Source organism: Cherax quadricarinatus, chromosome 13, assembly GCF_038502225.1.
Source record: "Cherax quadricarinatus isolate ZL_2023a chromosome 13, ASM3850222v1, whole genome shotgun sequence".
NCBI lineage: Eukaryota > Metazoa > Arthropoda > Malacostraca > Decapoda > Parastacidae > Cherax > Cherax quadricarinatus.
In genome coordinates this window covers 12270388-12285387 of record NC_091304.1, presented here as the reverse complement: position 1 = coordinate 12285387, position 15000 = coordinate 12270388, and the positions used below count along the sequence as shown (strand labels likewise).

General features: G+C 40.0%; 1 protein-coding gene across 1 annotated transcript in view; it reads right to left on the bottom strand.

Moving 5' to 3' along the window:
• Cdc5 (cell division cycle protein 21) overlaps positions 1–5522 on the bottom strand; it is a 47707-nt gene extending 42185 nt beyond the window's left edge. Inside the window, exon 1 of the mRNA XM_070084517.1 lies at positions 5372–5522. Coding sequence (XP_069940618.1) covers positions 5372–5416 — 45 coding nt within the window. The 5' untranslated portion in view covers positions 5417–5522. The remainder of the gene's footprint in view (positions 1–5371) is intronic.
• Positions 5523–15000: the final 9478 nt, after the last annotated feature.

Below are 15000 nucleotides of genomic sequence, written 5' to 3'. Positions count from 1 at the left end.
CACAGCATTTTCAGGATTGTAACTACTGTGTACTATGAGGGTCTACTGTATTACATTACATAAATTTTACCAAGGCAAAGTAGTTGGGACTGCAACTTTGCTTGAAATCTTTTTAGGTCATCCTCTACTAAAATATCACTATTATACACACCAAGAGTCACTGTGAGGAAAAACTTTAAATTTGCACACATTATGCTACTGGTTCTGAAATGTGTGAATAAAATTAGAGCAAGAGGATTACAGAGAATTCAGAGAATATTGTGATTTGTTTGATTTGGAATGTGGTGATCTCATCCTTCATTGTGAGGTGTGCTAGCTTTCTAGGACAGGTTCTGACAGGAAACTTTTATGTAATAACAAATGGCTGTTTGTTATCAAATAAAAGGTTTAAAATTTTTAAGAGATGTTACCAGCCATCCCAATGATCTAAATTTGAAACTGCAGGGCAAGAACAAACTGTTTCCTAGCTTAGTATATATCAGGGCATTCAAGATGAAGTTAAAACTGTTTACCTCTCATTTAGAAAATGAGGATTTGAGCCAGTTTCCACATTTAAAAGAACAGAGTGAATGTATTGAAGATAATGGCAGTTTTACAGAATATACGGAAAAAATCAGATTATTGCAAGAGTCTCTGAAAGCCATTTTAGTGATTTTGCTAAAGAAGACTGCATACTTGCATTCTTACTTAGTGAACAGAAACCCTCAAGATGCCTAGTAAACTACATATAACTGTGACTTATTGATCTGAAAACAAATTCATTATTGAAAATGAAATTTGATGAGCTTTCCTCAGTTCCATAAGTAAATTTAGCAAAACTATTGCCAAGCACAAACAAAATCCAATATAATGTAATATAACATAACATGACCTACCTTGACCTAAACTAAATCTGGTCATTATGTACATTTTTCCAGGGACAGAAATCCTTTATTATTTTATATTATAAATAACAACCCTGTTATCTACTGTACAGGAAAAATAGTTATTATTTATTATTTTATTATCACACCGGCCGATTCCCACCAAGGCAGGGTGGCCCGAAAAAGAAAAACTTTCACCATCATTCACTCCATCACTGTCTTGCCAGAAGGGTGCTTTACACTACAGTTTTTAAACTGCAACATTAACACCCCTCCTTCAGAGTGCAGGCACTGTACTTCCCATCTCCAGGACTCAAGTCCGGCCTGCCGGTTTCCCTGAATCCCTTCATAAATGTTACTTTGCTCACACTCCAACAGCACGTCAAGTATTAAAAACCATTTGTCTCCATTCACTCCTATCAAACACGCTCACGCATGCCTGCTGGAAGTCCAAGCCCCTCGCACACAAAACCTCCTTTACCCCCTCCCTCCAACCCTTCCTAGGCCGACCCCTACCCCGCCTTCCTTCCACTACAGACTGATACACTCTTGAAGTCATTCTGTTTCGCTCCATTCTCTCTACATGTCCGAACCACCTCAACAACCCTTCCTCAGCCCTCTGGACAACAGTTTTGGTAATCCCGCACCTCCTCCTAACTTCCAAACTACGAATTCTCTGCATTATATTCACACCACACATTGCCCTCAGACATGACATCTCCACTGCCTCCAGCCTTCTCCTCGCTGCAACATTCATCACCCACGCTTCACACCCATATAAGAGCGTTGGTAAAACTATACTCTCATACATTCCCCTCTTTGCCTCCAAGGACAAAGTTCTTTGTCTCCACAGACTCCTAAGTGCACCACTCACTCTTTTTCCCTCATCAATTCTATGATTCACCTCATCTTTCATAGACCCATCCGCTGACACGTCCACTCCCAAATATCTGATAAAAAGGCAAAATAAGAATATCATTTTCTGGGGCATTTAGAAGGGAGAGCAGTGAATGTAATCCTGTAACACAGGATTGAAGAGGTGTGGGATTAAAAGATAAAGAATCTAAAGTGGGAGTTGTCACAGTTACTATTTTGCTGATGACACTGTACTTTTGGGAGATTCTGACGAGAAGTTGTATAGGTTGGTGGACGAGTTTGATAGGGTATGTAAAAGGAAATTAAAAGTGAACATAGGAAAGAGTAAGATAAGGATAACAAAAAATTTTAGGTAATGAAAGATTGGATGTTAGATTGGAGGGAGGGGATATGGAGAAAGTGAATATATACAGATATTTGGAGTGGAATTGTCAGCAGATGGGCCTATGAAAGACAATGGGAATAACAGAACTGATGAGGGAAAAAGGTGAGTGGTGCACTGAGGAGCCTGTGGAGACAAAGAATGTTATCCAGGGAAGGACAGTGGAATGTATGAGAATATAATTATACCAACGCTCTAATATGGGTGATGAATGCTGCAACAAGAAGGTTGGAGGTAGTGGAGATGTTGTGTCTGAGGGCAACATGTAGTGTGAATATAATGCAGAGAATCCATAGTTTGGAAATTAGGAGGAGGTGCAGGGTTACTAAAAGTATTATCCAGAGGGCTAAGAAAGGGTTGTTGAGGTGATTCAGACATTTAGAGATGATGGAACGAAACTGAACAACTTGGAGAGCATATACATCTGTAGAGGAAGACGGGGTAGGGGTTGGCCTAGGAAACGTTGGAGAGAGGGGGTAAAGTAGGTTTTGCGTACAAGGGGCTTGAATTTCCAGGAAGCGTGTACAAGCGTGTTAGATAGGAGCGATGGATATGAATGGTTTTTACGACTTGACGTATTGTTGGAGTATGAGCAAAGTAACATTTATGAAGGGATACAGGGAAATTGGCAAGCTAGACTTGAGTCCTGGAGGTGGGAAGTAGAGTACCTGTGCTCTGAAGGAGGGGTGTTGATATGTCATAGTTTTTTACCTGTAGTGAAGGCTCACCTCTGGCAAGACGGTGATTGAATGAATGATGATGATTAAACTGTTTCTTTTCTTTTGGGTCACCCTGGCTTGCCAAAGTGTTAATAGTAAATAATAAAAAAGTAATTTATACTTTTGTGGTTTGTGGCATCTACTGTTCTGTTTTTGTTGGGAGATCGTGTGCACTTTTTTTTTTTTTTTTGGTCTTCTAATTCTCCTTCAACCAGCGGCAACAATTATGGGATTCTAGACAAAGTATATAGTATATGGAGTGGAATGGCTAGAAGATCGAGAGGTCTTAGCCAAGAGGTTTCTGGCAGAACATTTTTTTTCTGCTAGGGCAGGTGTTCTGAGCAAGCATGATGGTGTTTCCATAGGTGAGGACAGAACCCTTTAACCGTTCATGAATCTCCTTGGAGATGCTGAAAGCAATATTAATTTTGGTGGTCTGGACAATGAAAGGGTTAAATACAAAGTATTTACTGTGACTGCTTACTAATATAATTTTGTAGCCATTTGACAAGAAAGAGGTCCCCTTTGAAACTGACAGTCCAAGGAGTGAGCAAAATTATTAAATGTGTACAATGATCTATGTGCTAAGAATGTGAGTGCATATGACAATCTGCAGATTAGTGCTGGGCAAAGTTGTGGCATCAGTATGCAACAATGATGTAGAAGTGTCACAACTATTTTATGTAGAGAATACTAACAGAAATTTGGTGGTGAAGATCTTGTGCTCCAAGTCAGTATCTGTCTATCTGGATTAGAGGAATCTTCTAAACTTAATAAACTGGACAGTCCTGAGGAAGTGTTTGAATTTTTTTTTGTAGATTCCAATAAACCTATCTGAAGCATCATAGTAATGATTCACTGATTCACTTAATGAGTAATGCTAATCTCAAATTTGTTAAAGCTAGACCGGTTCCTTTTTATCAGACAGAAATGATTGGAGTACCTTCAGACAAATTATTAATTAGGAAGTTATTGAATCTCTCTCATACTGTGCCAGTTCTAAAGCCTGATTCAAAAGCTATGATGATTTGTGAATTGAAGAGTTATTGTCTGTAGTGGGTAATGGTAAGATATTTTCCAAAATTGACTTGCAGAATGCTTATTTGCAAATACTGATCACTGAGGAAAAACCAAGAGATTTTGATGATCAGTACCCTTAAAGGGTTTTAAAGTTTAATAGGTTACCATTTGGGATTTCATCCTCCTGGTATTTTTTCAAGATTCACTTCCCAATTGTCTGCTAAGATGGAGGGTGTTGCCTCCTACTTAGATGATGATATTTGCGGTTCAGATGAGCTAAGCATGATGGTAGGTTTAGACAAGTTTTACAGATTTTGCATAATCATAATGTAGTAATTTACAGTACAATATAATTTTAATTTCTTTATGTGATACAAATAATGCAGGTTACATGTAAGAAAACATTAGGAGGGACAAAAGAAAGCCACTAATATGCAATGCATTTTGGGCAAACTAATCCTAATGCTTAAAAGTTACTTAAGATTTAGACACAGATTATTAAGGAGATTTTATGCACTTAACTACAATCATATGTACAATACGAAAGGTAGCTAATGAAGAAATAGTAGTTTCAAAAGAATGACTCATTATTTTAAAATGATTCAATGATCTTCAGTTTTGTGGAGTGACTGAACAGAGGTGGTGAAGATACAGCAAGTTACTTAGTTACAACAGAAATACAATGGGACAAGATGTGTTAATAAGTCACTTAATACTGGAGAATTTACATTAAAAAACACAACCTAAACCTAAATTTTGTTGTTAGATAACTCGTGGTTATATTTTAACAAGTCACCAAACCTTCGGAATCACTCACAGACTTCAAGTATCATAGAGGCCTGTGATACTTTTAATGAAAACTATGGCAATAAGTTTGCAACCAACTTTAATTTCACACTATATAAGATCACAGCTCCAATTGCAACCTAACCCATAGTATAATGCTTGATGATATCCCTATCACCTTATTGAAGTCATCCAGCTCAGGCTAATAGTCTTCATTACCTTAAGTGAAAATACATTTTGTCTGGAGAGCAAACCATCCTGTACGATGGTTGTTAAGTAAGCAATTAGTTTCCCTACTTTTGTAAAAATATTTTACACATTAGGGTAGTCGGTTCCTGACCAGCCGGGCTGTGGCTCGTACGTTGGTTTGCGTGCAGCCAGCAGTAACAGCCTGGTTGATCAGGCTCTGAGCCACCAGGAGGCCTGGTCACAGACCGGGCCGCGGGGGCGTTGACCCCCGGAACTCTCTCCAGGTAAACTCCAGGTAAACAATGTAGTACATTTTAGTTTAATAATATAAACCCCATTTCCAAACTTTTATTGCTAGGTTTAGAATGTACCAAATACTGCTCAACAAGCAACTGAAAAATATAAAAAATACTATGATAAACCATGATTACTAAGGTATTGAAAAAATTAAGTCTACATGCAAGCTTGAAAATAAGAGCAGTGATGTTTCCCATGATAAACACTGTATTTTCCATACATTTTTATCTGTCACTTACTTCTGTGTTCCTCCAAACACCTCCCTTAATCATAACACGAGGCATCTTGACTGTAGAGTGTCAAGAGAGAAGCAGAGTAGTGTAGTAGCACAGCAGCCTCGGTGCCACCAACGTTTGTTTACTATAAGTTACCACAACACCTGAACCTCAACATGCGCACTGTCTCCATTTATTTATTATTTTTTTAGTCATACTTCACAAATACAAGTCCCCTCAAGGAAGGTTCCTTGATGTTGGTGAGGGGCTCTTGATTTAGGGAATTGGATCTGTGCTCAAGTTCCCCGAATTAAGCCTGAATGCCTTCCACATCCCCCCCAGGCACTGTATAATCCTCCGGGTTTAGCGCTTCCCCCTTGATTATAATAATAATAATAATAATCACAAATACAAATACGAATTCTTATTTCTTTATGTGGTACAAAATAAATTTGTTTATATGTGATGAAACATTGGTAGACACAAAAGACAGCCATTAGAATGCAATGTATTTCTTGGAAACTAATCCTAATGATTCTAAAGATTACTTGAGATTTGGATATAAATTATTAAGTAAGATTTCTTATACAGTTAACTATAATCAAATATACAATAAGAAAGGTAGCTAATGAACAAATGGTACAATTTCATAAGTATGACTTATTATTTCGAACTGATTCAATTATCTTCAGTTTAGCGGAGTGACTGAATAGAGATAAGATAAGATTTCATTCGGATTTTTAACCCCGGAGGGTTAGCCACCCAGGCCAATATGCACTCAGCCCCAGACCCAGATTCGTGGAACTCTGTTTTCATTAAGAACTGCAAGGAACCCCTTTCACGTGCCCTAAGTACACTATGGAGAAGGAGCTTGGACATGGGTGAAATTCCAGTCACTTAAAACAACGGATATAGTCCCATTCCATTAAGGTGACAGCAAAGCATTAGCTAAGAACTATAGACCAATAGCTCTAACGTCCTACATAAAAATCTTTGAAAGAGTGCTGAGAAGCAGGATTGCAAACCACCTAGATTCTCAAAAACAGCATAATCCATGGCAACATGGGTTCAGGGCAGGTTGCTCCTCCCTCTCACAACTACTGGATCACTATGATATGGTCTTGGATGGACTGGAAGAAAATCAGACTCCAGATGTAATATACACAGAAGTTTGCAAAAGCGTTTGACAAATGCGATCATGGCGTAATAGCGCACAAAATACGTGCTAAAGGAATAACTGGGAAAGTGGGGAGATGGATCTTCAACTTCCTAACCAATCGAACACAAAGAGTAGTGGTCAACAGAGTTAAATGGGAGGCTGCCATAGTGAAGAGCTCTGTTCTACAAGGCACAGTACTCGCCCCCATCCTATTCCTCATCCTCATATCAGACATAGACAGAGATATAACCCACAACACCGTATCATCCTTTGCAGATGATACTAGGATCTGCATGAGGCTGTCATCTATTGAGGACACAGTTAACCTCTAAGAAGATATAAACACAGTTTTCCAGTGGGCAACGGAAAACAATATGGTGTTCAGTGAGGGAGTAGTAATGTCTGAGGATCTCACTTTCAAGGATCACAACAGTGCCACGATCACAAGTGCAAAGAAAATGATAAGAAGGATAATGAGAACGTTCAAAACGAGAGATGCCAAGCCAATGATGATCCTTTTTAAATCATTTGTTCTCTCTAGACTGGAATACTGCTGTACATTAACATCTCCGTTCAAAGCAGGTGAAATTGCAGATCTAGAGAGTGTACAGAGAACCTTTACTGCACGTATAAGTTCTGTCAAGCACCTTAACTACTGGGAACGCTTGGAAGCACTTGATTGTACTCGTTGGAACGAAGGAGAGAGAGATATATCATAATCTACACTTGGAAAATCCTGGAAGGAATGGTCCTGAATCTGCACACAGAAATCACTCCCTACGAAAGTAAAAGACTGGGCAGGCGATGCAAAATACCCCCAATTAAAAGTAGGGGCGCCATTGGTACACTAAGAGAAAACACCATAAGTGTCCGGGGCCCAAGACTGTTCAACAGCCTCCCACCAGTACTAAGAGGCATTACCGGTAGACCCTTGGTTGTCTTGAAGAGAGAGCTGGACAGATACCTAAAGTCAGTGCCGGATCAGCCGGGCTGTGGTTCGTACGTTGGACTGCGTGCGGCCAGCAGTAACAGCCTGGTCGTGGACCGGGCCACAGGGGCGTTGATCCCCGGAATAATCTCCAGGTAGGATAAACCAAGAAAGTTAGTGCGTCATCGAGGACTGTCTAACTTATTTCCATTGGGGTCCTCAATCTTGCCCCCCAGGATGCGACCCACACCAGTCGACTAACACCCTTGTACCTATTTGCTGCTAGGTGAACAGGACAACATGTGTAAGGAAACGTGTCAAAATGTTTCCACCTCCAGGAATCGAACCCGGGCCCTCCGTGTGTGAAGCGGGAGCTTTAGCCACCAGGTCACCGGGCCACCCATACTGAAGATTCAGGAAGTTACTTAAAAGTACAAATATAATGGTACAAGATGTGTAACCAATTTTCTGTGGGTGTTGAAGGAAGACTGGAAGACAGGACATAGTTTGATGACCTGGCTTTACTTGACAGTGTATTGCTGTTTCAGTTACGTTAGGGAGATGAGGTGCTTTTTAACAATAGCCCTGAACCGATTGGCAAACAGGAGACCTTTAGATGTTTCATTCGATGAATTTCAGATTTTAGGGCCTTTTATGTGTATTGAGTTATTGTATAAGTTGAGTCGGACACGGGGATGTCAGTGTGTTTGGTGTCTTGTGTTATACCTGTGTGTTGTGTTTCACTTGTCAAGGAAAAATTTCAGAGAAGAGTTTATATTGATGGTTCTGTATACATAGGACCCCCTCAAGGAAGGTTCCTTGATGTTGGTGAGGGGCTCTTGATTTAGGGAATTGGATCTGTGCTCCAGTTCATATATTCACAATTGTTAAAATAATCAAGGTGCTATTCTCAGGTGCTAAAGTGTAATAAGTTCACAATTTTGCCATTATATTCCAAAACTCATTTATTTGATTACCACTTTATTGTTCACCACAACTTATATTAGTCCCTTTTATATTATAATTTTATATTATAATTCTAACTTTAAAGAATTACCTTTAAAGTACTACCTACTATCATATTCCCAAGCTCCATTATTTGATCATCACTTTATTTGTTCACCGCAATTTTTTTTAGTCCCTTTTATATTGTCTCCTTTATTTTAGCTTTAAAAAACTACCTTAGTTCATTATTTTTACATTTGTTAAATAATTCAGGTGCTATTTTTTAGCTTTAGACTATTTACTTTGTTTTATACTTAATTCTAACTATAGATTCACTACAAATCTTATGATAACAAGCATTGATCCTGATACCAACCTCTTATTTAATGACTTAAATGAATCAAACAGTTACTGTAATTACTACACAGCAGAACAATCAAAGGCACTTCTCAGAGCCAACAACAATATAACTGTCTTAAACTACAATATCAGATCTTTAAGCAAGCATTACGATGACCTCATAGCATTACTAAATTCCTTGCATGCCAATATGTCCATCATTACACTAACTGAAACCTGGCTAAAGCCTGATATTACTGATGTCTATGTAATTCCTGGTTACACAGCCATACACAACTGTAGGGCAGACCAACAAGGGGGTGGCACAGCCATATACTACTCAGACCAACTAGAATGTATCACTAATACTTGTACAAGGGATGAACATAGGGAATATATAATAGCTAAATTCAAATCCAAATACCTACAAAAACCTCTCACAGTGATAAACATCTACAGAGTTCCACAGTCAAACATTAGCCAATTTAGTCAAAACCTAGGAAGTATGATAACTGATGCACGCATGAACAAAGATCACTTACTACTCACAGGTGACTTCAATATAAATCTCCTGCAAGACCAGGACCCACATGTTACTGAATTCACAAACACAATGAGTAACTGCATGTTGCTACCAACAGTAACAAAACCTACAAGAGTTACGGAGACTAGTGTTTCCCTACTTGACCACATCTGGACCAACACCATATCCCCTTTAAAATCAGGCATAATCACAGATAATACCACAGACCACTACCCTACTTTCCTCATAACAACTCTTGGTAAATTACCCCAAGACACTACTAAAGTCACCTTCAGACTTCACAATGAGGCAGCCATTAATAACTTCACAACAGCAGTAACAGACATTGACTGGCACACTGAGCTAGAAATCTATACAGATATTGACGAATGTATTAATAATTTTCTAAAAAAGACCCAATATCTCTATAACAAGCACTGCCCTAAAAAAAACTAAACAGATGACAGCTAAGAGACTGAACAGTCCCTGGCTAACACCCAGCATTCTCAAATCCATAACTACAAAACACCGATATGAAAAACAGTACAGAATGGGTCACATGACCCGAGACCAAACAAAACGTTACTCGTCAATCCTAACCAGCCTGATAAGAACGGCAAACAAATTGTATTATGAGAACAGATTATCCAACTTACGAGATGATATAAAAAAGACCTGGAAAACCGTATCAGAAATTCTAGGAACAAAAAAGATATCACGAAATAGCGAAATAAAATTAGCAAAATCAGATGAACCCCAACTCCCACCAACAGAAACAGCAAACAGACTCAATGATTTCTTCTCCACTATAGGACAAAACCTTGCCAATAAAATCCCAAGCTCAGATACCCCACCAAATGACTACCTCACTGGCAACTACCCGAACACACTGTTCCTAGCTCCGACTAACCCATACGAAGTCTCCCTTATTATAAACGCACTAAAAAACAAGGCAGGAGATTTAAATACCTTACCACCCTTTATATACAAAAAAGTGTCACAAGTGCTATCACCAATCATTGCAACACTCTTTAACAAATCCATTGAATCCTCCACCTTCCCTACAGTTCTCAAAATAGCAAGGGTCACCCTGATCCATAAAGGAGGAGACCAAACAGAGTTGAATAACTATAGGCCAATATCCAACTTACACCCTCTCTCAAAAATCTTCGAAAAATTAATTCATAAACGAATCTACTCCTACCTCATCTCCCAAAACATACCCAACCCCTGCCAATTTGGATTCAGGCCTAATAAAAATACTAATGATGCTATTATACACATGCTAGAACATATATACACTGCAATAGAGAAAAAAGAAGTCCCACTGGGGATCTTCATTGACTTACATAAAGCTTTTGATACAGTTGACCATGACTTGCTCCACATAAAATTGTCACACTGTGGTATAAGAGGGCACTCCCTCAACTACCTCAAGTCAACAATACCACCAGTCCGATAACATTCTTCTTTGCAAATATACAGGGTCTAAAGCCAGCAACAAAGAACAAAATACCTTTCATCCGTGGACTGCTTGCAGAGGCAAAGGCAATGTTCGCGGCTTTCACTGAGACCCACATAAAGGATCACTTGGACAACGAAATATGGATCCCAGGTTACAACCTATACAGATGTGACAGAGTGAACAGGCAAAAGGGGGGGATGTTGGCCTGTACATTGCAGAGCCACTTGTTTGCACAGAACTGCTTAATGCCTCAAATGATGTTTACCTGGAGTTTACCTGGAAGTTTTAGCAGTAAAGGTCGAGAACCAAAACCTAGTCATTGTGGTAGTCTACAAGCCTCCGGATGCAACATCCCAGCAATTCCAGGAACAGCTGTTAAAAATTGACCACTGTCTGGAAAATCTTCCAGCTCCTGCACCCAACATCTTGCTCCTGGGGGATTTCAACTTAAGGCACCTAAAATGGAGGAATATAGCAAATAATATTGTTGCAGTAATAACACCAGGAGGCAGCTCTGATGAAAACTCACACTCACACGAGCTTTTAAATCTCTGCACAAAATTCAATTTAAACCAGCAAATAATAGAGCCTACTAGACTGGAGAATACACTAGACCTCATCTTCACTAACAATGATGATCTGATAAGAAATGTCACCATATCAAAAACAATATACTCAGATCACAACATAATTGAGGTTTAGACATGTATGCGTGGAGCCCCAGACCGACATAATGAGACTAGTCACGAGGGAGCATTCACCAAATTCAACTTCAATAACAAAAACATAAAGTGGGACCAAGTAAACCAAGTCCTAACCGATATAAGCTGGGAAGATATACTAAGCAACACAGACCCCAACTTATGCCTAGAACAGATTAACTCGGTGGCACTCGATGTATGCACAAGGCTTATTCCTCTAAGAAAAAGGAGGAGTAGATGTAAAATAGAAAGAGACAGGCGCTCCCTTTACAGGCGACGGAAAAGAATAACAGAGCGGCTAAAAGAGGTCAATATATCTGAAATGCGTAGGGAGACACTGGTCAGAGAAATAGCAAGCATCGAACTTAAGCTAAAAGAATCCTTTAGGAGTCAGGAATCGCGGGAAGAACTAAAAGCCATAAATGAAATCGAAAGAAACCCAAAGTATTTCTTCTCCTATGCCAAATCAAAATCGAGAACAACGTCCAGTATTGGGCCCCTACTTAAACAAGATGGGTCCTACACAGATGACAGCAAGGAAATGAGTGAGCTACTCAAGTCCCAATATGACTTCGAACAGGCGATAAATGACATGCCCATGCACTCTGCCCCAGGGCCAGACTCATGGAACTCTGTGTTCATCAAGAACTGCAAGAAGCCCCTATCACGAGCATTTTCCATCCTATGGAGAGGGAGCATGGACACGGGGGTCGTCCCACAGTTACTAAAAACAACAGACATAGCCCCACTCCACAAAGGGGGCAGTAAAGCAACAGCAAAGAACTACAGACCAATAGCACTAACATCCCATATCATAAAAATCTTTGAAAGGGTCCTAAGAAGCAAGATCACCACCCATCTAGAAACCCATCAGTTACACAACCCAGGGCAACATGGGTTTAGAACAGGTCGCTCCTGTCTGTCTCAACTATTGGATCACTACGACAAGGTCCTAAATGCACTAGAAGACAAAAAGAATGCAGATGTAATATATACAGACTTTGTAAAAGCCTTCGACAAGTGTGACCATGGCGTAATAGCGCACAAAATGCGTGCTAAAGGAATAACAGGAAAAGTCGGTCGATGGATCTATAATTTCCTCACTAACAGAACACAGAGAGTAGTCGTCAACAGAGTAAAGTCCGAGGCAGCTACGGTGAAAAGGTCTGGTCCACAAGGCACAGTACTCGCTCCCATCTTGTTCCTCATCCTCATATCCGACATAGACAAGGATGTCAGCCACAGCACCGTGTCTTCCTTTGCAGATGACACCCGAATCTGCATGACAGTGTCTTCCATTGCAGACACTGCAAGGCTCCAGGCGGACATCAACCAAATCTTTCAGTGGGCTGCAGAAAACAATATGAAGTTCAACGATGAGAAATTTCAATTACTCAGATATGGTAAACATGAGGAAATTAAATCTTCATCAGAGTACAAAACAAATTCTGGCCACAAAATAGAGCGAAACACCAACGTCAAAGACCTGGGAGTGATCATGTCGGAGGATCTCACCTTCAAGGACCATAACATTGTATCAATCGCATCTGCTAGAAAAATGACAGGATGGATAATGAGAACCTTCAAAACTAGGGAGGCCAAGCTCATGATGACACTCTTCAGGTCACTTGTTCTATCTAGGCTGGAATATTGCTGCACACTAACAGCACCTTTCAAGGCAGGTGAAATTGCCGACCTAGAAAATGTACAGAGAACTTTCACGGCGCGCATAACGGAGATAAAACACCTCAATTACTGGGAGCGCTTGAGGTTCCTAAACCTGTATTCCCTGGAACGCAGGAGGGAGAGATACATGATTATATACACCTGGAAAATCCTAGAGGGACTAGTACCGAACTTGCACACGAAAATCACTCACTACGAAAGCAAAAGACTTGGCAGACGATGCACCATCCCCCCAATGAAAAGCAGGGGTGTCACTAGCACGTTAAGAGACCATACAATAAGTGTCAGGGGCCCGAGACTTTTCAACTGCCTCCCAGCACACATAAGGGGGATTACCGACAGACCCCTGGCAGTCTTCAAGCTGGCACTGGACAAGCACCTAAAGTCAGTTCCTGATCAGCCGGGCTGTGGCTCGTACGTTGGTTTGCGTGCAGCCAGCAGCAACAGCCTGGTTGATCAGGCTCTGATCCACCAGGAGGCTTGGTCACAGACCGGGCCGCGGGGGCGTTGACCCCCGGAACTCTCTCCAGGTAAACTCCAGGTAATACCTCAGCAAGAGAAGCCAATATGTGCACGCAAATGGGGCAAACTCTTCCGCACAACCAATTACAGTTGGTGTCCCACAGGGAAGTGTCCTTGGCCCTCTTCTCCTTCTCCTATACATAAATGACCTACCAAATGCTTCGCAATTACTCAAACTCACACTATTTGTAGATGACACTACATACGTCTTCTCTCACCCGAGCCCAGTCACGCTAGCCAATACTGTAAATACCGAATTACAGAAAATATCTACCTGGATGAGGACTAACAAACTTACACTAAACATTGACAAAACCTACTTCATTCAGTTTGGTAACAGAGCTACAGATGTCCCTCTTAACATAATGATAAACGGATCACCTATCACAAAGATAACAGAGGGAAAATTCTTAGGAATCCACCTTGATAATAGACTCAAATTTCATACACATATACAACAAATTTCTAAGAAAATTTCCAAGGTCGTAGGCATACTATCGAAGATACGGTACTATGTTCCACAGTCAGCCCTCCTGGCCCTATATCACTCTCTTATTTACCCCTATCTCACCTATGGAATTTGTGCATGGGGCTCAACAACAATTAACCATCTCAGACCACTAATCACCCAACAAAAGGCTGCAGTCAGAATGATAACAAATTCCCACTACAGGCAGCACACTCCACCAATATTCAAAACACTAAACCTACTCACCGTACAAAACATCCATACTTATTACTGCACATATTATATACATAGAACACTTAACTCTGATATTAACCCTCCCCTCAAACATCTCCTTACCAACCTCAACAGAACACATGACCATAACACAAGGCACAGATCACTCTTTGATGTTCCTCGTGTCCATCTCACACTATGCAAAAACTCAATGCACATAAAAGGCCCTAAAATCTGGAATTCATTACCTGTAAATATAAAAGAAACACTACCTGTTTATAAATTCAAGTCTCTTCTCAAAGATCACTTACTCACCCAAAACCAAATAAATACTGAATAACTGAACCTTATAAATTGTATATCTTAAATGTTTCCCACAATTATATCACATAAATGTTAAACCTAAGACCCAATCTAACTTTGTTGTTTTTTTAAATACACTACCTAACAGAATACTCCATACGACTGAATGTACAGCAATGCATGCAACCATATGACCTGTCTTTGTAGTACTCACTTGTGCTTTATAGTAATCTGTTTACAATAATGTTTTATCACTGATTACATCATTGCTTAGTTAATCTTAAGTTAATTTTAAGCCAGCCCGTAATGCTATGCATATAAGTGGCTTTGGCATGCTGCTCCCCTCAAGGAAGGTTCCTTGATGTTGGTGAGGGGCTCTTGATTTAGGGAATTGGATCTG